Here is a 24991-nt window from a genome sequence, read left to right on the forward strand (position 1 = left end):
CTTGTAAAGAAAAATTCTTAAAGAACTCTTTTTGCTATCCAGAGATCTTCATACAGTTCCGCTTTCTACCTAGAGAAAATTCTGAATAAGAATTACTATGGCGTTTTACTAGCTCACCTGATACAGAACAAAAACCCAGTTTTTTATTTACATATTAATTCAAATGTAGTCCAGATTTCCTTTGGATTATGTTCTGAATCAGCATCCTGTGACCCCAGCCCTTTGTTTCTCAGGAGACCTCAAGCATACATTTTCTTTTATCATTGCAAAAGAATTCAGAGTTCTGCCTGCCTCTAAGTACAAAGGATAAACTAGCTGGGTGGGACCCTGTCCCATTACCATTTCTACCACACCTGGGCCTAACCTTGCTGTGTATGTCCATGGCTGATCTTGAATTCAGGAATCTTCCTGCTTTGTATCTTTCTGACAAGCTGGCTTATCAGTGTAGCTGCCTTCAGATTCATGAAACCCCTCATAACTCTTGTTTGGGTTGCCTTTCCTAACCTTGATATAAGGGTTTATTCATAGTCACATTGTATCTTATTATGTAGCATTCAGTGTTATTCTTAAGAGGCTTGTTCTGAAGGGAAACAGAAGTGTGGATCTGGAAAACAGAAGGCCGAAAAGCTGGGAGGAGTAGAGGAAGTGAAACTGGGGTTGGGGCTGTATTGTAGGAGAGGAAAATTTAAAAAAAAATAAAGACTCAAGATGGATTAAATACATAAACAGAAAAGGTCAAAGATGCACCAATGAAATGAAGGTGACAAATTTTCAGAATCTTTGATAATTTGTCTTTATTACCAACTTAAATAGATTTAGAATCAACATGGAAATAAATTCGTGGATTAGTAAGAGAAGGGTTTATCTCATGAGGGATATGAGCTGAAGTTTTACACAGAATTAGAAAAGGGACAAAAGAGAAAACTAAATCAACAGCATTCATCATTCTCTCTCTCCTTATTGTACACAGGATTTAAACAGACTTCACACATCCCCACCATTGAAGGTCTTCTTTAAAAAAAAATAGCAGAATGCCTTGGTGCAATATAGAAATGAAACAAAGGTCAAGATGACAACTTTATGGGTGAATGTAATGAATATCTTTTGTAGACACTCTAATTATAATGAAGTACGGATATAAAAATATGTGTAGAAATAAATTACATTTGCTGGCTGGGCACAAGTTATAGTTAGGGGAGAGAAGTGAGCTTCAGTTGAAGAAATAGCACAAAAAGATAGTTGTATAGGAAGGTCTACAGAGCATTTTTTTAGTAAGTGACTGATGTGGGAGGACCCAGTCCATTATAGGTGGAGCCACCCCTGGGCAAGTGGTCCTGGGTTCTATAAGAAAGCAGACTGAGAAAGCCATAGTGAGTAAGTCTGTAAGCAGCACTCTTCCATAGTAACTGCATCACCTTCTGGCTTCAGGTTCTTTTCTCATCTGAGTATCAGCTGAACAAACCCTTTCAGGCCCTGGCTCCTTCAGGCTTGCTGTTTCACCACAGCAATAAAAATGCTAACTAAGAAATACATGAATGCAGTTATAGCAGAGGTGAGAGAATATAAAAATAGATAATGTAGTCTAAGATGACAAATGAAACTGCGTAGTTATATTAGCTGTTAATAGCCATAAGGACACTTTTGCTGGAGTAACGGTAGTATACTGAGATGTTTATTGAAAAAAAAACTACTAATGAAAAGACCTCCGGAGAGGACCTTTCCCTCAGGAGGAGACCCCCAAGCGCCCAATGACCGAGCCGAGGCCACTCGGATGCAATCAGCAAGAGGGTTTATTGGAAAACACAGGTACCTGCGGGCACACAGTCTCTTCGGAGGACTTGCGCGCCCAGCAGCTCCAGCATGGGGCTTTTATAGGGTTTGGGGAAGCAGAAGCGGGCGTACAGAAGCAGATGCATAGTTACGGGGATTGGTGGATTTAAACGAGGCATATAGACACGTTCACATATGATTGGTTATTTCACATGATGAGGTAATAAAGTATAGCTACACACATTGGCAGGTTTGAATCATATTCGAATGAGGTTGTAACATGGTAAGAGTACGTGCGGGCTGGGACGTCCTGAATGTCGGGGGGCGGGGGGCTAGGGACTTATCCCTTCCTGCCAGATCCGGTACTCCTAGTCTGTTCTATATTCCTTTCCTTTTATGGTCTGTTAGTTTTAACGGTGACTCGGCCCTAGGTATCTGGGCGTGCCTGGGCTTGTTCAAGCCTGTTGCAACTCTGAGTTAAGACTCATGGGGTGGGTCTTTCATTTTCCCCCATTTTCTTTTAGACTTGCGTAAAATCCTTTACTCAAATCGAATTCTAAGGAATCTCTTCCTGTTGTCTTACCCTCTGGTATTGTTGGGTGAGAACAAGCGTCTGAATGACTGAGAGTCTGTTCTTTATGAACTGCATCAATCTGTTTAGAATGCAGGGGCCAAAGAGGAGGATTAGGAGGAGGATGATTAAGGGTCCCATCAAGGTGGACACCAGGGTAGCAAACCAAGGGGATCGGTTAAACCACCCCTTGAACCAGCCTTGTTGGGAATCAAACAGCTTCTATCTCTGGGCCAAACGTTCTCGGAGCTTAGCCATGTTATCTCTCACTAATCCTGTATGGTCTGCATAGAAACAACATTCTTCTTTTAGAGCAGCACATAGCCCTCCTTCGCGAAGGAACAGCATGTCTAGCCCTCTCCTATTTTGTAAGACTACTTCAGACAAAGATGTTAAGGACTTTTCTAATGCACTCACGGATTCCTCGATAGCTTTTAGATCTGCATTCATGGCTGCTTGTAGCTGACGAAAGTGACCCGTCTCGATGAGGGCGGTGGTCCCCGTCCCTATACCTGCAGCCATTCCTCCTAAGGTGATTCCTCCCAAGAATAGAGCTAGGGTCATGGTGATGGATTCTCGCCTGAATCGAGTCAGCCTCTCAAAATGTGAGTATATGTACTCGGGCCCATGGTAGGTGACCTTAGGCCAAATTTCTACCAGTACACAGTAGTCTGAGGATCTGCGGAGGATTGCGGCGGAGATACAAGGTGTCAATCCAGTGTTACAGGCCCAATAGGTGCCTGTAGGAGCTGCTAGGTAGTAGCTTCCAGTGGGGATCCTCTCGGTGATAGCGCAGAGGACCTGGTGAGTGGGGGGTATGGTCCCTATACAGAGTCCCTGTCCTGAGACTTCCGGCAACGTCAGCCTATGGCTAGGGAGGGTTGTGCAGCTGGCCGGGGCCGTAGTCTGATTAGTATAATTCCCCATGACTGCCACACCCTCATAATAGGGCGGGCTAGAGACCAGGCACAGCCAGCATTCTTGGGTCTTGTCAGGTTCTGAATAATTGAGTGCCAAGTATGCCCCGGTCACTAAGTTGATTAGCCGGTCTCCCGTTCCTAGCAGCTGAGGGGCCGGTGTGGAAGGGTCCCTAGTCGGGGAGGGAGTTGTCAAGATATCCCCAGAGTTCTGAGTGGTGTTTAGCCATAGTGGGGGTCCGACCGGGGGCAGTGCCGGTGCTGGTCGGGAAGGGGGCTTTTGATCCATGAGGACTGGGTTTGGACCAATCTCTTGTGTGACCTGTTCTCTCACCAGTTGGAGGGAGAACAGGAGTCCTGGGTTAGTTTGGCCAGGGGTATACAACCGTATCCCCCATCTATGCCCCACCTTCCAATCTATGTTTCTGCCTTGATCTGTGAATTCTATTGTAATTCGAGATTCGCCTGGAGTCTCAGGGGAGAAGGCCACTAAGTCCCCCTTCTTGGTCCCCCACCATCCTCGAGTGTAAGTCTCACACCCCCACTTAGCACAGTAGAAGGTCTCAGGACCTCCGCACTCCCGTGTCCTCTTACCTCCGGGACAAGTATACCAATCAGAGTGTCTGCAGGGTGGGTATGAGTTGTGGGGAGTCCGCTCAGTATGCTCCCAGGAGTCCTTAGCCAGTTGACAAAGGTCGAAAGTCAAAGGGGGCCACCAGGTTCCTTCAGCATGCTTACCATTAGCTAGGACTTGAGACCAGCCTGTCTCTAAATTAGTTATTATCCAGGACATATTATATACCTGGTGGGGGCTAGCCCCCAGACTCGCCCCACCCCTAGTCCATAAGACAGTTAAGAGCAACAACGTGAAAATCTTAGCTTTAGGGGGTTTTGAGTGCGTTGAGCCTTCCATGTCTGGGGCGCGATGTTGTGATCTGCCGTTTCCTCAGGTCGGGCTGCCTTGGCATGAGATGCGTGGATACAAGCCGCAATTCCGTCTACCTTCAAGGCTGTCGGGGTAGTCAGGAGAACTGTATAGGGTCCTTTCCACCGAGGCTCGAGATTCTTGGTCTGATGTCTGCGCACCCACACGGTGTCTCCGATCTGGAACGGGTGCGGCACCGTCGGTTGTTCAAGCCTGTCTTGGTAGGCCGCGGCTAGAGGTTTCCAGATGTCTCTCTGCACGATTTGTAGGGCCTGAAGATGTGCTGCCAAGGAAGGGCTATTAGCGAATTCAGCGATGTTTGAATCAAAGAAATTGATAAATGGGGGTGGGGTCCCGTATACTATTTCAAAGGGAGTCAGGCCATGGGAGCCTGGTGTATTCCGGGCCCGGTATAGGACTAGGGGTAGTAGGGACACCCAATCCTTTGAGCCAGTTGCAAGCGTTAATTTAGATAAAGTCTCCTTAATTGTTCTATTCATGCGCTCTACCTGTCCTGAACTTTGGGGTCTATAAGCACAATGTAACTTCCAATCAATCCCCAATAACTTGGCCACCAACTGACTTACCTGGGAGACGAAAGCGGGCCCGTTATCTGACCCCAATACTTGGGGCATTCCATACCTGGGGAAGATTTCTTCGAGGAGCTTCTTGGTCACCACCTTGGCCGTTTCATGTTTCGTGGGGAAAGCCTCTACCCATCCGGAGAAGGTATCTATGAACACTCAGAGGTATTTGTGTCCGTACATACCAGGCTTGATTTCAGTGAAGTCAATTTCCCAGTGGGTACCAGGCCGATGTCCTCGGGGACGGACTCCTTGTCCAATTTTAGCTTTTCCTGGGTTTACCTGAGCACAGGCCCTGCAGCTTTCAGTCACCTCCCTCAAGGCCTGATCTCGTCCCAGGAGGTAGGTGTCAATCTCTTCTCGTCTTAAGAGGGTCTTCATCTTCTTGAGTCCCAGGTGTGTTAATTTATGTAGGTAGGAGATTAATTCAAAGGTCATCTTTGTAGGCATAACTGTTTTCCCTGTGTAGACCCACCGTTTTAGTTGTGGGCACCAAACGGCCCCCATTTTCTGTAGGAGCTTTGTGTCCTCCGTGGTGTAGAGCCAACCGGTCTGTTCCGGCTGTGGAGACGTGGATTGATCTTGGTCTTTTAAGGACAGAACTTGGGTGCCCATGGCGGCCTCACGCGCTGAGACATCAGCTAGCCGATTTCCCCGTGCCTTGGGGCTGTGTCCCTTCTGATGCCCTGGGCAATGTATAATGCTCAGTCTTTTTGGTAGGAACAGAGCTGCCAGGAGGGCCAGAATTTCAGTCTTGTTCTTAATGTCCTTACCCTCAGATGTGAGCAGCCCTCTTCTCCGGTAGATCTCTCCATGGATGTGTGCTGTAGCAAAGGCGTAGCGGCTGTCTGTATATACATTCAGCCTCTTACCTTCTGCCATTTTGAGCGCCTGGGTTAAGGCAATGAGTTCAGCCCGCTGTGCGGAGGTACCAACAGGCAAGGCGCTTGCCCAGATCACTTTGTCCTCCGTAGTGACCGCGGCTCCAGCTTTCCGTTCCCCGTTCACCAAGTAGCTGCTACCATCGGTATACCACGTATGGTCAGCATCCTGGAGAGGTCGGTCCGATAGGTCTGGTCTGGTTCCATGTACTTCTGCAAGGATCTGCAGACAGTCGTGCTGTTCTGCCTCTTCTGGCAAAGGAAGCAGAGTGGCTGGGTTGAGAGCGACCACGGGCCCAAACTGGACCCATTCCGCATCCAGTAGCAAGGCTTGGTAGTGGGTCATGCGGGAATTAGAGAGCCAGCGGTCAGGGGGCTGTTTTATCAAAGCCTCCACTGCATGGGGTGCCAGGATGGTGAGTGGCTGCCCCAAGGTCAACTTCCCAGTGTCTTTAGTTAGGACGGCAATGGCTGCCACCATTCTCAGGCATGGTGGCCAACCGGAGGCCACAGGGTCTAATTTCTTAGACAGGTAGGCTACCGGGCGCTTCCAGGGTCCCAGTCTTTGTGTTAGGACCCCTTTAGCATACCCTTGCTTCTCATCCACAAATAGTTCAAAGGGCTTGGTGATGTCTGGGAGACCCAAGGCAGGGGAGGACAGCAAGGCCCGTTTAATGTTATCAAATGCCTCATGTTGTTCTGCTCCCCACTGGAAGAGCACCCCCTGTTTAGTGAGAGGGTACAAGGGGGCTGCCATCTCGGCAAACCCAGGAATCCAGAGGTGGCAGAATCCCGCCGTTCCTAGGAATTCCCGTAGCTGTCGGCCATTTCTTGGGGCTGGGATATTGGCCACGGTCTGTTTCCTAGCCGGAGTCAGCCATCGCTGTCCGTCCCTTAGTTGATAGCCTAAATAAGTAACCTGGGTCTGGCAAATTTGAGCCTTTCTGGCAGAAGCTCGATAGCCCAATCGCCCCAAAGTCTGCAAGAGGGATTCTGTTCCCTGGTGGCATGCTGTCTCAGAAGTGGCCCCTAGAAGAAGGTCATCAACAAACTGAAGAAGTATAAGAGTGGGATGCTGGACTCGAAAGTCAGCCAAGTCCCGGTGTAAGGCCTCATCAAAGAGCGTTGGGCTGTTTTTGAAACCCTGTGGTAACCTTGTCCAAGTCAACTGTCCCGAAAGCCCCATTTCAGAGTCTTTCCACTCAAAAGCAAATAAGGGCTGGCTTTCTGGGCTCAGCCGGAGGCAGAAGAAAGCATCCTTCAGATCTAAGACCGTATACCAAGTATGGGTGGGAGGCAGGGTGCTGAGTAGGTTATAAGGGTTTGGGATAGTTGGATGAATATCTTCTACTCTTTTGTTGACCTCTCTCAAATCTTGTACCGGCCTATAGTCTCCAGTGCCGGGCTTCTTAACAGGTAGCAGAGGCGTATTCCAGGGTGACTGGCAAGGGACTAGGATGCCTTGGTCTAAGAGCCTCCTGATATGTGGCTTTATGCCCTGATAAGCTTCCCATGACATGGGGCACTGTTTAATGGAGACAGGAGTCGCGGTGGCCTTTAACTGGATAATTAGGGGAGGCTGTTGGAGCGCCAACCCCATCCCGCCAGTCTCCGCCCAGGCCAGTGGGAATTTCGTGACCCAAGAGTCTATTTCTGGAGATTTTGGCTTGTCCTGTTCTGGTTCATATAATCTATATTCATCTTCTAACTGAAGGGTTAAAATCTGAAGAGGAATACCGCGGGGCCCAGTTACTCGGGTCCCTCCTTCTTCAAAATGGATCTGAGCTTTTAATTTGGTAAGCAAGTCACGGCCCAGCAGAGGGTATGGGCAGTCCGGAACATGTAAGAAGGAATGGGTCACCTTACCAGTAGCCAGCTGAACCCGTCGATCTGTAGTCCAACGGTATCTCTTGCTGCCAGTGGCTCCTTGTACCCAGGCCGTCCGGTCGCTGAGTTGTCCAGGGGCCTGGGTGAGGACTGAGTGCTGGGCTCCTGTGTCCACCAGAAAGGTGACTGGCTGCCCCCCAACTTCAAGAGTTATCCTGGGCTCAGGGGGGGGCTCCTGGCCCTGACCTCCCTAATCTTTATCTAGGGCCAAGAGGGAGGTCTGTGGGCGGGGTCTTCGGAGCCCGCTGGGTTTCTTAGGGCAATCTCTGGCCCAGTGTCCTCTTTCTTTGCAATATGCACATTGATCCTTATCTAGCTTTGGCCCACCCTCTCTCCCCTTTTCTCTTGACCCTGAACTACGGCGGCCAAGATTCGACTCAACTCTCTGCTTCTTTTTTGGTCTCTCTCATCCTTTTCTCTACGTACTCTATCTTCCTTTTCTTCTTGTGTCTCTCTCTTGTTATAAATTCTTTCTGCCTCCTTAAGTAAATCCTGCAGTGTATACCCTTGTAAATTTTCTAGTCTCTGTAGCTTGGCCCTGATATCTGGTGCTGCCTGCCAGATGAAGGACATGGAGACATTTGTCATTTGTCCTGGATCATCTGGATCATAAGGGGTATACATGCGATAAGCTTCCTTAAGTCTCTCTAGGAAGGCTGAGGGAGTCTCCGCAGCCTCTTGTACCACTTGTTTCACCTGAGCCAAATTGGTGGGGCGTCGTGCCCCACCTCGGAGACCCGCTAGGAGCAACTGGCGATAAAGGCGTAGGTGTTTCCTACCTTCAGCCGTGGTGAAATCCCAATCAGGTCTCGTAAGTGGGAATGCATCATCGATCTCTTCCAGGAGCAAGGTGGGGCGTCCATTGTCCCCCAAAACATGTTTCCTGGCCTCTAAGAGCACTCTCTGCTTCTCCTCAGAGGTCAGGAGGGCCTGTAAAAGTTGCTGTATATCATCCCAAGTGGGCTGATGGGTAAGCAAGACAGATTCTATCAGGTTGGTGAGAGCCACCGGATCCTTAGAAAAGGGGGGGTTGTGTTGTTTCCAGTTATATATGTCGGCCGCTGAGAACGGCCAGTATTGCATCTGGCCGCCAGCCCCTTGTCTAAGCGGAAAGGCCTGGGAGGTGGAGTCTGGCGCCACCTCGCGTCGTCCCCGAAGTCTTCCAGCCACAGGGGAAGGGGCCGCCTCGAGTCGAGGTCTAGCAGGCGGCTCCACTTCCTCTTCTCTTGGCGGGGCTGTAGGTACAGGGTACGGAGGAGGTTCTTCCAACAGGAGATCTATAAGGGGGGAATTTGGGTCCTCTGGGAGGACAGGTTTCGGGGGAGGGACTTTGGGAGACTCTTCCTTAGTTAGAGCAGGATAGAGAGAGGAAGAAGCAACCAAAGGGTCAGGTGGGCTCGGGGAAACACGTTTAGGGGAAACAGGAAGCCAATTCGGGTCCACAAAGGGTTCTGCCCAAGGAGGAGGGCTAAATGCCAAGCTCTCCCAGGTGACAATGTAGGCCACCTGGTCAGGGTGTCCGTACGGCTTCTGGCGGAAAATCAGGTCCTTAACCTGCAAAATAGTGGTCTTGTTAAAAGTGCCGTTCACCGGCCATCCTACATCGTAAGTGGGCCACTCGGACGTGCAGAGGGTCTGCCATTTTCCTTTCTTGATCTTGACCGACTGATCACGTGCTCGGTCTCGGACATCCTTCCAATGGTCTAGAGTGAGACTCAAGGGGGTTGTTAGCGATTGTCCCATGGTAGCTTCAAAGAAAATTAGGGCACAAATTAGACAGACAAATCCAACGATCAGACAAATAACAGACAGACGCACTGCGCGGCTTCGACGTAAAACCCAAAACAAAGAGTCAGATGGAGGTGCCGAGGGTCCTGGACCCTCTCCTCCAACCAAAACCACGTATCCCTCTGATACGGGCTGAGCCCCAAAGAACCGGGCTCCAGACACCCTTGGAACGTCTTCCAGGGCTGCGGGGGGGGAGAAGTCCGAGCTCGTCAGCTCCTTCTCTGACCCGCCCAAACGGAGGCGCTGAGGGTCCTGAACCCTGAGACACCGAAGGCCCTGGGCCTTCTCCTCCGACCAAAACCCAGATCTGAGTCCAAAACTGAGAGGAACTGAACACGCGCACAGGACAAGACAAGACAAGACAGGGCAAGACACGACAGATGCCGGCCGGCTTACCTCCCGGTGGGTGGTCGGTGATCTCTGGGCGGAGGATCTCCAGATCCCGGACGAGCCCCCAAAATGAAAAGACCTCCGGAGAGGACCTTTCCCTCAGGAGGAGACCCCCAAGCGCCCAATGACCGAGCCGAGGCCACTCGGATGCAATCAGCAAGAGGGTTTATTGGAAAACACAGGTACCTGCGGGCACACAGTCTCTTCGGAGGACTGGCGCGCCCAGCAGCTCCAGCATGGGGCTTTTATAGGGTTTGGGGAAGCAGAAGTGGGCGTACAGAAGCAGATGCATAGTTACGGGGATTGGTGGATTTAAACGAGGCATATAGACACGTTCACATATGATTGGTTATTTCACATGATGAGGTAATAAAGTATAGCTACACACATTGGCAGGTTTGAATCATATTCGAATGAGGTTGTAACATGGTAAGAGTACGTGCGGGCTGGGACGTCCTGAATGTCGGGGGGCGGGGGGCTAGGGACTTATCCCTTCCTGCCAGATCCGGTACTCCTAGTCTGTTCTGTATTCCTTTCCTTTTATGGTCTGTTAGTTTTAACGGTGACTCGGCCCTAGGTATCTGGGCGTGCCTGGGCTTGTTCAAGCCTGTTGCAACTCTGAGTTAAGACTCATGGGGTGGGTCTTTCACTAATAAGTTAGGAAACAAGCATTATTAAGGTTTTCTCAGTAGAAAAGACAGAACATACATTGTCTTAGGGTTTTACTGCTCTAAGTAGAAACCATGATGAAGGCACATCTTAAAGAAATAGCATTTAATTGGGGCTGGCTTACAGGTTCAGAGTTTCAATCTTCAAGGTAGAAGAATGGCAACATTCAGGCAGACATAGAATAGGAGGAGCTGAGACTTCTACATCTTTATCTGAAGTCAGCTAGGAGAAGATTTGTTTCCAGGCTACTAGGATGACGGTCTTAAAGCCTATGTCCACAAATATACACCTACTCCAACAAGGCCACACATCCAAATAGTGTCACTCCCTGGGACAAGTATATTCAAATCATAGCATACATGCAAAAAATATGTAACCAGAATAAACTAATTCTAATCTCAAACAAATCAGTTTTCAATAAATGTTAGTCAAATTTACATTATACAATTTAAAAATTTCTGAATTGTTTTATATAAAGAACAGTATATTTTATATGGAAAGAAAATATTTAAAATAAAAAATCTTAAACAGGAAAACATATAGATAAATAAGTCACATGATTTTAAGAAAAAAACATTGGATGTATAGAAGTAAGTGAAATAGCTTATATTCTATTATTTCTTGATGCAAAGATGAATACTGCATAAAATGTAATTGTTAACAAACCAGGAAACAGCAATCAAAATACTATGCAATTATTAACAAAGTATTGTAATTACAAGCAAAGACTCTTAAAGTTTTGAGATCTTAAACTATTCCATTAAATATGCAGGTTTCTTTGTCAGTGACTGGAAGAAAAAAAAAGGTTAAAATAAAATCATCTGGCCTTAATGGCTGCACTATCCTCAGTAATATTATGAAATACAAAACATTTAAAAATGAATAAAAAGATAAATGTTGTAACTAATCAAATTTGAAATCTGAAATGTATAGCAATAGTATAAGGTGTCTTGTGCCTTAGTTGCCTTAAATACTCATGGATCTCCTATATCTTAGTGCAAAACAGACAGCTTCAAAAGACCCATTCATGCCATATCTCTCATTGCTTTTCCTTTTTGAACAAAGGATACCTGGATTTCCAAAATGGGAGTTTCACAGTAGCTCTAGTGGCAAATCCTAAGGTAAAAATCTCAGCCTTCTGATTGAATAAATAATGCAATTCTCCTTGCTGAAATTACTTATCTTAAATATTTTTGGAATGGAACAGCTAATATGGCTTAGTCTATTTAGTGTTTGCCATTCAATCACTGAAACCTGAGTATAAATATCTCTCTCTACATATAAAAGCAAGTTGCAAAGTTGCAAACATATATGTCGGCAATCCTAGCATCGGGGAAGAACAGGAGTCTCTCTCAGAATTACAGACTAGCCAGCCTAGCTAAACCAGCAAGTTCAAGTTTCAACAAGAGACCTTGTTTGGGGAAAACAGCAACAACAACAACAACACAGCAACAACAACAACAACACAGCAAAAACAACAAAAACAAACAAAAGAAAACAAAATTTAAAAAAATGAGATTGGGAGGCAGGAAGACTGTTCAGTGGATGAAGTATAAGTCAAAGGTAAAAGTTTTAAGGTCACCCTCCACCCCAGAAAAAAGTTTAGAGCAGAAGAAAGAAACTGGTCGGGCGCTGGAACTGCAATTACACCAGTCGGTTCAGCAACTCTCTTCGAGGAACTAGCTGACCATAAAGTTAGATTACAATCTTGAAAACAATCTTGAGAAACTGAAGCTTCTCCTTGTTATTTTTCACTGGTATTCTTGACATTTTCCAATGATGCCATCCCTACCTACCCACTTGGGTTGTGGTTTCTTCCCTTAAATACCCTTTCTCCCAGCTACTCTGGGTCAAATTCCTCTACCCCTGCATGGGATATGAGTCTCAACTCCAGTGCACTGGTTCCTATCAAAAATCTCCTGTGATTACAGCAAGGATGGTGTCACGTGAGTGCTTGGGGGTGGTCATGTCATCCAGAGACTTCAGTGAGTGTCTCCATGTCCCAGGGGTCTTTCATTTGGGGGCTCACCAGGATCAGCAACAACCCTCATCTCCGGAGACCCACTTGGAGGTGAGATATTGTCTGTGTCTTTGTGTTTTTGTGTAGGCTGAACTCTAGGTCTGTATTTGCTTGCGAGTTCTGGTTTTGCAGTAGTTTGCGTCTCGGGTAGAGACAGAGGCTCATGTCTCAGGCGAGAAGGCAAGTGTGAGTGGTAGACATGACAGGGGCTCACTGATTGTGCTGTGGAGGTCTGGGGGAATCCCAGCAATGCCTGGGAGATTCCCGTCTGGGTACCAGTGAAGATATGGTAGTTCTGTAGTTCTCCTGGATTGGAGAACTCTTCACGCCCTCCTGGCCATCTGTATTTCCAGAGTGGTCTTGACTTGTCTGTCTAGGTGGAGATGGATGTCTGTTAGCTTTTGTTTGTGTGTCTTAGGTCTCTGTTTTGTGTTACTTGTGATTTTGATGATGGGACAGACTGTGACAACTCCTCTGAGTTTGACTTTAGACCACTGGACTGAAATTAGGGCTAGAGTACACAACTTGTCAGTTGAGATTAAGAAGGGACAGTGGCAGACTTTTTGTTCATTGGAGTGGCTAACATTTGATGTCTGCTGGCCTCAAAAGGGCACCTTTGACTTAACCATCATTTTTTGTGGAATCGGCTCTCCTCCAACTGTCATTGGTGTCCCGTTGGGAAGGATGAGTGAAGTAGAATCCTCTCCCCTTCATCTGTCTCTGGTTGGGAAGGAGGAGTGATGTGCAATCCACTCCCTTTCATCTGTCTTTGGTGAGCTCATGGAAGCTCCCATCTGAATCAGTTCAGTTTTATGGTGATCTAGTGGAGGTCTCTTGATTTTTGTTTTTGTGCACACTTCTGGTTTTGGTCTGTTAATCTTTTGATTTTCTTTCTATGTGACTGAATGCTATTTGTGCTCTTTGGCGAACCTCTATTTTCTGGACTCTCTTCTTTTTTTCTCACTAGCCCATTTAGGATGCTTGTTAGTAGCTGTTACAAGAAATACAGAATTCTACTAGAGGCCAGAAAAAATGTTCCAGACACAGATGGAAGACCCTCACTTCTGCTTGTTGACTTAAATACACCTGACGGTAGGGAGGACCAGGTCTACCACCAGGCTGCAATGGTGGGTCTCTGAGGGGCTAGAAAATGCTCCACCAATTTGGCTAAGTTGCAGAGAAAGCAGGGTTGAAGTGAGGTTCACGGTAAAAATGAAAGAAGGCAAAAAGAACAAGAAGCCAGGAAAGAAAAGAGACAAAAAGAAGAGGAAGCTAAAGAGCTAAAGAAAGATAAAAGACAATATAGAAAACTTATACTGGCCACAGTAGTTAGAGAGACTAGCAAGACAGTACCTGGCAACAGAAGAGAATTCCTGGCTAAAGATCACTGTGCCTATTGTAAGGAAAAAGGACACAGCATCAGGGATTGCCCCAGGATGTAGGGGAAGCCCACCCAGTGTTTTGTGGATACAGGGGCCCAACACTCTGTGTTCCTACACCCAAGTGTACCAGTGTACATCAAAAGACCTTAGGTAAAGGGGGCTACTGGCAACAAACACTATTTATGGACTACCTGAAGAACAGTGGACCTTGGAGTGGGCCAGGTAATCCACTAGTTCATGGTCATCCCTGACTGCCCCTATCCCTTACTCATGAGAAATTTTCTCCTAAAATGGCTTATGTGGGCTGAAATGGCTGGGTGAGGTCATGTGTGTGCACATTTGCAGACTGTGTATGTGGAGTTTAAGATCCAGGCTGACCCTGTCTCAGTGCACCAGTACTTAAAAGGTACTTTCTTCTGCCTGAACTGGGTAGCCCAAAGTCAAAAATGTTTTGCCTTTGAATGGAATGTCCCAGAGGATGGGCCCATTGGTCAGCTGACATGGACTAGGTTCTCCACAGGTTGGGGGCAATCTGGTCACCTTGCTGCCCAATCCTGACCTGGAGCCACCACAGCACAAGTGTCAAGTATTGGCAGAAGCCCATGGGTAGAGGGAAGAGCTCTGTGATTGAATGATCAACTCCTGTTGAAAGATGAGGCTAACTTGTCTACAGATAGGAATAGTTCTCTTCATGAAGGTCAGAGATGAGTGGGTGCTTCCATGGTGGACAACACAATGTCATCTGGGACAGCTGAACCTCTACCCACTTGCACATCAGTGCCGCAGATACCTTTGTCATCTCTTAAATGCCCTAGTGAAGCCAGCAACTGTGAGTATTATTCATTGCCCAGGACATCAGGAGGGAAGAGATTCAGTGGCATAGGGAAATAACAAAGCAGATCAAGTGGCTTGAAAAATGGCTATGCAGGAGCCTATCCTGGTTGCAGGCCTGCAAGAGACAGCCACTGGGAACTGGGATCGGACTAAGGGATGGCCTCACTTAGAATGTACAACAGAAGAAAAGGCCCAAATTACTTAGAAAAAAAAAAGACAATGGCACACTTGAGGGAAAGCTATACTCCCCAGAGAACAAACAAAAGACTCACTTTGCCAAATACACAAATGACTCATTTAGAAGATAAGAAGCTTATCCAAGTAGTTAAGGTATATGTAATAGACTTTAAGATTTAGCCAGAGAGGCAGTGAAAAAGTATAAGGTATGTCAACAAGTAAATGCTTAACAAGCAAACAGGGTAAAGAGACCTAAAAATTTGGTGAGAAGTCGAAGTAAACTTCACTGAGAAAAAATGGTTTCACGTATCTCCTAGTGCTTATAGATACCTTTTCACGAATAGATAAAAGCTTTCCTGACCAAGCAAAAGATGGCGTCAGTAGTCATCAAGAAGTTACTGGAAGAAATCCTCCCCCGGTTTGGAGTGCCCAAGGTAATCGGATTGGACAACAGCCCTGCTCCCTGCTTTTGTTGCCCAGGTAAGCCAGAGTGTGGCCAGGTATTTAGAGATCAACTGGAAATTACATTATATCTACAGACCTCAAAGTTCAGGACAGGTAGAATAAATAAATAGTATTCTAAAAGAGGCCTTGACCAAATTGACCATAGAGACTGGCACAGACTGGGTGGCACTCTTTCCCTCTTGCTCTCTTTAGAGCAAGAAATATCCCTTCCAGATTCAGCCTTACCCCCTTTGAGATCTTATATGGGGGCCTCAGCTCCTCTGACTTTATTAGATGATGTTACTGAACCAACATGTCATAGTAATAATGATTTATATGCCAGGCAAAAAGACCTACAGGTGTTACAGAAAGAAGTCTGGTCACAGCTGGCAGAAGTCTATGTCCCCAGGATCCCTGAGACATCTCACCAGTTCCAGCTCATAGACTCAGCTACATATGATGACATCAAGCACAGACTCTCTAGCCTCACTGGAAAGGACCGTACCTGGGGCTGCTGACCACCCTGACAGTCATCAAGTCTCATCCCTCACCAGCCGCATACTAGCTGTTGGAGCTGGGAGCTGGGACCTAGAGGGACACTCAGATCTTCAAAAAGCTCCCTGGACCTGCATGTCAGATAAGTGGATAAATCAGAGACATGATTGTTGGGGTTACTGTAATGCTCACTTGAGAAGTGTGCTTTAGAAACAAGAATTTTGTTTCCCCTGTGTTCCATCGAGATAGGTCCACCAATCGCAGGTGTGAAGGTAGGCTTGATTTCTATTTCAAATGATGTAACATCCCCTTACTATGAAGGTATTGCATATGTTAGTACTCCTAACATTTCTTGGGACTGTGCCTCACTGATCACAACCTGTATAAGAGTAGAAGTTCTAAAAGGCAGTCAGGACTTTTGTGTGTAGATTCAGGTATTGTCCAGATTGAAATCCTGATGCTAAAGACTTAGTAAGACACAAAAGAGAGTTAAAATTTTTTTCTGACAATTATCTTAGGGCTGAGTTTAGGTACTGCAAGGGCAAGTACAAGGACATCTGCTGTTGCCCTTCAACACAGGTTTATCTAGAATTCAGAACTGCCATTGACTTAGATACAAAGAGAACAGAAAAGACTTTAACTGACCTCCAAGAATCCCTGACTTCCCTCTTAGAGGTAGTCCTTCAAAATAAGAGATTAGACCTGATAATTCTTAAAGAAGGAGGTCTGTATGCTACACTAAAGGAAGAATGTTGCATCTATGTAGACCATTCAAGAGTAATTTAAGACTCCATGAGTAAACTTAGAAAATGGTTAGACAAAAGACAGAGAGACAGAGAAGCACATCAGGGGTGGTTTAGTAGATCTCCCTAGATGACTACTCTGATATCTTCCTTTATGAGACCCTTCTTAATTTTGCTTCTGCTTCTGATTATAGGTCCATGTGTGTTAAATAAACTAGTTACCTTCATTAGAAAAAGAATAAGTGCTGTTCAGATTTTGATATTACATCACCAATACAGCGCTTTATAAGGTAAAAAAAAAAAACAATATTATGAAGACAATGAAATTTAGTTCTATGATAAGAACTAGCCACTAGAAGAAGTGGGGATTGAAAGGTAAAAGTTTTAATGTTGCCCCCCACCCCCAGAAAAAAATTTAGAGCAGAAGAAAGAAACTGGTCAGTCGCTGGGACTGAAATTATACCAGTCAGTTCAGCAATTCTCTCCCAGGAACTTGCTGACCATAAAGTTAGATTACAATCTTGAAAACAATCTTGAGAAACAGGAAGCTTCTCCTTATGATTTTTCACTGGTATTCTCAATATTTTCCAATGATGCCATCCCTACACACTTGGGTTGTGGTTTCTTCTTTAAATACCCTTTCCCCCAGCTACTCGGTGTCAACCTCCTCTACCCCTGCATGGGATATGAGTCTCAACCCCAGTGCACTGGTTCCTATCAATAAACCTCCTGTGATTACAGCAAAGACAGTCTCATGTGAGTTCTTGTGGGGTTGCGTCATCCCAAGATTTGAGTGAGGAACTCACAGCTCCAGGTGTCTTTCATAAGCGTGAGGACTTGAGCATGCATCCTCAACATCCACATTTAAAATCTAACAAAGAAACCAAAAACAAGCAGGTCTAGCTTTTATTATATCTCAAGGAAGACAAAGAGTCACACCAGGAAGTTGCTGGTCAGCCAGTCAAGCAAAAAGAAGAGGTTTTAGGCTGAATTACAGACCCTGCCTAGAGCCAATAAGGTGGAAAGTAAAAGACAGAGGCATCGTACAGATCTTTTACTTGCTTTGTTAAAGTCACTCCGAGGTACTTTATATTATTTGGGTCTATTATGAAGGGTGTCGTTTCCCTAATTTCTTTCTCGGCTTGTTTCTCTTTTGTATAGAGGAAGGCAACTGATTTATTTGAGTTAATTTTATACCCAGCCACTTTGCTGAAGTTGTTTATCAGCTTTAGTAGTTCTCTGGTGGAACTTTTGGGATCACTTAAATATACTATCATATCATCTGCAAATAGTGATATTTTGACTTTTTCTTTTCCGATCTATATCCCCTTGACATCCTTTTGTTGTCTGATTGCTCTGGCTACAACTTCAAGACCTATATTGAATAAGTAGGGAGAGAGTGGGCAGCCTTGTCTAGTCCCTGATTTTAGTGGGATTGCTTCAAGTTTCTCTCCATTTAGTTTAATGTTAGCAACTGGTTTGCTGTATATGGCTTTTACCATGTTCAGGTATGGGCCTTGAATTCCTATTCCTTCCAGGACTTTTATCATGAAGGGGTGTTGAATTTTGTCAAATGATTTCTCAGCATCTAATGAAATGATCATGTGGTTTTGTTCTTTCAGTTTGTTTATATAATGGATCACGTTGATGGTTTTCCGTATATTAAACCATCCCTGCATGCCTGGGATGAAGCCTACTTGATCATGGTGGATGATTGTTTTGATGTGCTCTTGGATTCGGTTTGCCAGAATTTTGTTGAGTATTTTTGCGTCGATATTCATAAGGGAAATTGGTCTGAATTTCTCTTTCTTTGTTGTGTCTTTGTGTGGTTTAGGTATAAGAGTAATTGTGGCTTCGTAGAAAGTATTCGGTAGTGATCCATCTGTTTCAATTTTGTGGAATAGTTTGGATAATATTGGTATGAGGTCTTCTATGAAGGTTTGATAGAATTCTGCACTAAACCCGTCTGGACCTGGGCTCTTTTTGGTTGGGAGACCTTTAATGACTGCTTCTATTTCCTTAGGAGTTATGGGGTTGTTTAACTGGTTTATCTGTTCCTGATTTAACTTCGGTACCTGGTATCTGTCTAGGAAATTGTCCATTTCCTGAAGATTTTCAAGTTTTGTTGAATATAGGTTTTTGTAGTAAGATCTGATGATTTTTTGAATTTCCTCTGAATCTGTTGTTAGGTCTCCCATTTCATTTCTGATTTTGTTAATTTGGACGCACTCTCTGTGTCCTCTCGTTAGTCTGGCTAAGGGTTTATCTATCTTGTTGATTTTCTCAAAGAACCAACTTTTGGTTCTGTTGATTCTTTCTATGGTCCTTTTTGTTTCTACTTGATTGATTTCAGCTCTGAGTTTGATCATTTCCTGCCTTCTACTCCTCCTGGGTGTATTCGCTTCTTTTTGTTCTAGATCATTTAGGTGTGCTGTCAAGCTGCTGACATATGTTCTTTCCTGTTTCTTTCTGCAGGCACTCAGCGCTATGAGTTTTCCTCTTAGCACAGCTTTCATTGTGTCCCATAAGTTTGGGTATGTTGTACCTTCATTTTCATTAAATTCTAAAAAGTTTTTAATTTCTTTCTTTATTTCTTCCTTGACCAGGTTATCATTGAGTAGAGCATTGTTCAATTTCCAAGTATATGTGGACATTCTTCCTTGATTGTTATTGAAGACCAGTTTTAGGCCGTGGTGGTCCGATAGCACGCATGGGATTATTTCTATCTTTCTGTACCTGTTGAGGCCCGTTTTTTGACCAATTATATGGTCAATTTTGGAGAAAGTACCATGAGGAGCTGAGAAGAAGGTATATCCTTTTGCTTTAGGATTGAATGTTCTATAAATATCCGTTAAGTCCATTTGGCTCATGACTTCTCTTAGTCTGTCGACATCTCTGTTTAATTTCTGTTTCCATGATCTGTCCATTGATGAGAGTGGGGTCTTGAAATCTCCCACTATTATTGTGTGAGGTCCAATGTGTGTTTTGAGCTTTAGTAAGGTTTCTTTTACATATGTAGGTGCCCTTGTATTTGGGGCATAGATATTTAGGATTGAGAGTTCATCTTGGTGGATTTTTCCTTTGATGAATATGAAGTGTCCTTCCTTATCTTTTTTGATGACTTTTAGTTGAAAATTGATTTTATTTGATATTAGAATGGCTACTCCAGCTTGCTTCTTCTGACCATTTGCTTGGAAAGTTGTTTTCCAGCCTTTCACTCTGAGGTACTGTCTGTCTTTGTCTCTGAGGTGTGTTTCCTGTAGGCAGCAGAATGCAGGGTCCTCGTTGCGTATCCAGTTTGTTAATCTATTTCTTTTTATTGGGGAGTTGAGGCCATTGATGTTGAGAGATATTAAGGAATAGTGGTTATTGCTTCCCGTTATATTCATATTTGGATGTGAGGTTATGTTTGTGTGCTTTCATTCTCTTTGTTTTGTTGCCAAGACGATTAGTTTCTTGCTTCTTCTAGGGTATAGCTTGCCTCCTTATGTTGGGCTTTACCATTTATTATCCTTTGTAGTGCTGGATTTGTAGAAAGATATTGTGTAAATTTGGTACAATAAGAACTTCAAGATACTGAAGAAGGAAATTGAAGAAGACCTCAGAAGATGGAAAGATCTCCCATGCTCATGGATTGGCAGGATTAATATAGTAAAAATGGCCATTTTACCAAATGCAATCTACAGATTTAATGCAATCCCCATCAAAATACCAATCCAATTCTTCAAAGAGTTAGACAGAACAATTTGCAAATTCATCTGGAATAACAAAAAACCCAGGATAGCTAAAGCTATCCTCAACAATGAAAGGACTTCAGGGGGAATCACTATCCCTGGACTCAAGCAGTATTACAGAGCAATAGTGATAAAAACTGCATGTTATTGGTACAGAGACAGACAGATAGACCAATGGAATAGAATTGAAGACCCAGAAATGAACCCACACACCTATGGTCACTTGATTTTTGACAAAGGAGCCAAAACCATCAAATGGAAAAAAGATAGCATTTTCAGCAAATGGTGCTGGTTCAACTGGAGGGCCACATGTAGAAGAATGCAGATCGATCCATGCTTATCACCCTGTACAAAGCTTAAGTCCAAGTGGATCAAGGACCTCCACATCAAAGCAGACACACTCAAACTAATAGAAGAAAAACTAGGGAAGCATCTGGAACACATGGGCACTGGAAAAAATTTCCTGAACAAAACACCAATGGCTTACGCTCTAAGATCAAGAATTGACAAATGGGATCTCATAAAACTGCAAAGCTTCTGTAAGGCAAAGGACACTGTGGTTAGGACAAAACGGCAACCAACAGATTGGGAAAAGGTCTTTACCAATCCTCCAACAGATAGAGGCCTTATATCCAAAATATACAAAGAACTCAAGAAGTTAGACCACAGGGAAACAAATAACCCTATTAAAAAATGGGGCTCAGAGCTAAACAAAGAATTCACAGCTGAGGAATGCCGAATGGCTGAGAAACACCTAAAGAAATGTTCAACATCTTTAGTCATAAGGGAAATGCAAATCAAAACAACCCTGAGATTTCACCTCACACCAGTGAGAATGGCTAAGATCAAAAACTCAGGGGACAACAGATGCTGGTGAGGATGTGGAGAAAGAGGAACACTCCTCCATTGTTGGTGGGATTGCAAACTGGTACAACCATTCTGGAAATCAGTCTGGAGGATCCTCAGAAAATTGAACATTGAACTGCCTGAGGATCCAGCTATACCTCTCTTGGGCATATACCCAAAAGATGCCCAAACATATAAAAAAGACACGTGCTCCACTATGTTCATTGCAGTCTTATTTATAATAGCCAGAAGCTGGAAAGAACCCAGATGCCCTTCAACAGAGGAATGGATACAGAAAATGTGGTACATCTACACAATGGAATATTACTCAGCTATCAAAAACAACGACTTTATGAAATTCGTAGGCAAATGGCTGGAACTGGAAAATATCATCCTGAGTGAGCTAACCCAAACACAGAAAGGCATACATGGTATGCACTCACTGATAAGTGGCTATTAGCCCAAATGCTTGAATTACCCTAAATGCCTAGAACAAATGAAACTCAAGACAGATGATCAAAATGTGAATGGTTCACTCCTTCTTTAAAAGGGGAACAAGAATACCCTTGGCAGGGAAGAGAGAGGCAAAGATTAAAACAGAGACTGAAGGAACACCCATTCAGAGTCTGCCCCACATGTGGCCCATGCGTATACAGCCATCCAATTAGACAAGATGGATGAAGCAAAGAAGTGCAGACCGACAGGAGCCGGATGTAGATCGCTCCTGAGAGACACAGCCAGAATACAGCAAATACAGAGGCGAATACCAGCAGCAAACCACTGAACTGAGAATAGGACCCCCGTTGAAGGAATCAGAGAAAGAACTGGAAGAGCTTGAAGGGGCTCGAGACCCCATATGTACAACAATGCCAAGCAACCAGAGCTTCCAGGGACTAAGCCACTACCTAAAGACTATACATGGACTGACCCTGGACTCTGACCTCGTAGGTAGCAATGAATATCCTAGTAAGAGCACCAGTGGAAGGGGAAGCCCTGGGTCCTGCTAAGACTGAACCCCCAGTGAACTAGACTGTTGGGGGGAGGGGGACAATGGTGGGAGGGTGTGGAGGGGAACACCGATAAGAAAGGGGAGGGGGGAGGGGGATGTTTACCCGGAAACTGGGAAAGGGAATAACACTCGAAATGTATATAAGAAATCCTCAAGTTAATAAAAAAAAAAAAAGACAGAGGCATCAATCATCATCCTTCAGCTTCTAGATATCTCTTGTCTATCAATACACATAAACACACACACTGATAAACAGAATAAGTAATAAATGAATGAAAATGAACTTGGACAGAAATTGAGGAAATGAACCTTATTTTAATTCTGAAACCGTGAATTCCTACCCATCCACTTTTGCTTGTTGACTGGTGTGGTCATTGTGTAGGCAATCTTATTCCTCAGATTTCATTGGTACAGCATCTATGACAAGTCTAGAAACCATTATTTTTCAATAAACGGACATTTAACTCAACTCTTTTCTCTCTTCTTACTTAAAATGTAGGAACTGACCTTTAAAAATATAAGCATAGTATACTATATTTGCACCCTATATCTGTACTGCTCTCATTTCCCATTCACCAGAGACAAGCCCACTGATACCTTTCTAATCTCATTTTCTAAGTTCATATTCATATGGGCATCATTAATTGGGCTCAGTAGGTAAATATGTACATAGTTCTGCATGTGTGTGTATGTGTTGTATATGTGCATATAACAAAATATTTATAGAAGCAAGTAATTAGAGAGAGAAGGGAATTTGGAGAGGTGTGAGAAACAGGTAAAATAATTTAAATACAGTGTATTTATATATGAAATTCTAGAAAGAAAGAAAGAAAGAAAGAAAGAAAGAAAGAAAGAAAGAGAAGAAAACAAAATACCAAGTCTGTGATAAAAGGTCATGAAAAAAGAATCCTCTATTTCAAGTTCCCACTTGATCCCCATTATTAACAAACCATTACAATTTATTTTACCTAGGAGAAATTTGCCGGGACAGAAGAGTAATCATATCAAGTTAATAGCAATACTCTGGCTAAGAAATTATTACTTTTTTAACATGAAATTTAACGTAGAAACAGCTATTTTTTCTAAGTTTGACTCTGGAGTATTCGCTATAAATTGAAGCTTCAACTGTCACTTTTTCTTTTCAATTATTGCCCAATACTTAATGAAAGTCATTGTGCACTATCATCAGAAGTATCCAGCTTTCTGTGGCATTGCATTCTATTTTACTGAATCTGATATTCATTCTAAGTGAGACTCAAGGATAAGGTTAGTGTTTCCTTGAGATCAGATTTATTTTTGCAAAGAAGCTGACCTTTAAATGTCTTTTTTTGTTAGGTAAACAACATTATTTGAAATTAGTCACAGGTTTCTTGTTTTGTGGAAGCCAACCTTGATTACAAACCTTTCTGTAAGGCTTCCATTCAGTTTAATAATTCATACCCCTCTGCTTATCAGCTGCAGAATTCTAGAAGAGGCATTTGCCTATAAATCTCTTCCCTGCTGCCTTTTATTTTAATGCACAGCAACCGAACACTAACGTAATTGGTGCAATCTGTTATTTACAGATATACGCTGAGACACAGGTGGCAAAGTCTTTTTTAGTGTTGTAAGGCAAAGCAAGACCTTCCTCACAACTTGAGTTATGTGAATAAAAATTGTCACTAGGCTCTGAGAGCAGCCATTGTCACTATGGGTGTTCTCTACATTTGTAGTAAATCTTTGCCATTTCTTTTTCAACTTCACTCTATACAAAAGTACATATTTTGTGGTAAGAAGATTTATGCTTATAAAAAAAGATCTAGTTCCATAAAGTGAATATTGTTAGATTTTATAGGTATAATCCTTAACAAATATCTAAATAAACTGAGTTATTTGTTCTAAAAATTCCTTTAGAAATGTTTTTGAATTTTAAAACATACACCCTAATTCTCTTACTCATTAATAAGATTTAGATTTTTAATTTCCATAGTTGAAACTGACATCATTGTTTCCTTTGTAGTGCCAAATTTTGAATTTTTTTTAAAGTTAAAAAATAATCCATTTAAATATTTTTTCTTTGTAATAAATAGCATTAGTCAATGCCTACATTTTGTAAGAGTTCAATGAATTAACCAAAATTCTTTGCAAATGGACATCCTTGTACAACAAAAATTCTGTATTTAATAAAGGTAAGTATATGACCACATACATATATCCCCCAGTAGATGCTGCCCTGACACTCTGTAGAAATTGAATAAGACTTAGGTAAAGAGCCTTATTTTGGTCTTATTAGCTTGTACTAGTCTCTTAATTTTTGATATTTTTCCTTTTGAAACTTCAGTAAGGAATTGCATTCATAAGATGAATGACTTGGTGATGTGGCAGCAAATCAAAGAATATGTGTTCACTTTATTTCTAAGAAGTGTTTTTTGTATCAGTATCTAAAAAAATTAATAGAATAGTGCACAACCTTTCGAATCAATTGTTAGAATATAAAAACTGACATGTTTCATTTAACTATCACTATTAAGTGAAAATCACAATAAGATATTTGCAAAATCAGTAAAATACATTGCCATTCAAAGTAAAAATTATTAAAACATAAAAACGTGTACTAATTACAATTTATATTGTGCTTATAGTTTCCCCTCTGGTTCAGAAAATTCTCCGAACACGTTTAAGATGGACCATAATTCTTCTTAGTGTTCATTGGTAAATACTGCGCATTCACAGGGCAAGGGACTAACCAAATACCTCACACATGCTCATCTTAGGGCCAGATTTGAACACAGGTCAATTTACCATCGTACCTGTAGAATAAGTATCTATATATAGCAAACACAATGATTAGAATTCAATGATATATTTTACTATATATTAACAGCAAAATAAAAGATTAAGGAATTGAAGACATAGTAGACATCAGAATTGCATGTGACTCTAACT

The 24991-nt window shown here is 43.5% G+C and overlaps 1 protein-coding gene and 1 pseudogene across 1 annotated transcript; one reads left to right on the forward strand and one right to left on the reverse strand.

Annotated features, from left to right (window-relative positions):
* Positions 1-3871: 3871 nt before the first annotated feature.
* On the reverse strand, positions 3872-9933 carry LOC147995594 (uncharacterized). The gene is made up of 5 exons (XM_087655048.1): positions 9720-9933; positions 7962-9283; positions 7288-7665; positions 4953-5949; positions 3872-4466 (listed from the first exon to the last, which is right to left on the reverse strand). The coding sequence occupies exons 2-5, from the start codon at positions 9276-9278 to the stop codon at positions 4111-4113; spliced, it is 3048 nt and encodes a 1015-aa protein (XP_087511174.1). The 5' UTR covers positions 9279-9283; positions 9720-9933; the 3' UTR covers positions 3872-4110.
* Positions 9277-14010, forward strand: LOC147995595 (uncharacterized; annotated as a pseudogene).
* The last annotated feature ends 10981 nt before the right edge of the window (positions 14011-24991 follow it).

This window comes from Rattus norvegicus, chromosome 3 (genome assembly GCF_021556685.1).
Source record: "Rattus norvegicus strain SHRSP/BbbUtx chromosome 3, alternate assembly SHRSP_T2T, whole genome shotgun sequence".
Taxonomy (NCBI): domain Eukaryota; kingdom Metazoa; phylum Chordata; class Mammalia; order Rodentia; family Muridae; genus Rattus; species Rattus norvegicus.

What these genes read in the sequence shown, in the direction of transcription:
- LOC147995594 (XM_087655048.1), bottom strand. Translation starts at nt 9,278, where the DNA reads ATGGGACAATCGCTAACAACCCCCTTGAGTCTCACTCTAGACCATTGG. An exon ending in CTCCAGAAATAGACTCTTGG is followed by an intron (nt 5,950 to 7,287) that starts GTCACGAAATTC and finishes GAATGGGTCCAG; the next exon opens with TTTGGGCCCGTGGTCGCTCT. An exon ending in CTTCACTGAAATCAAGCCTG is followed by an intron (nt 4,467 to 4,952) that starts GTATGTACGGAC and finishes CTTCCTTGGCAG; the next exon opens with CACATCTTCAGGCCCTACAA.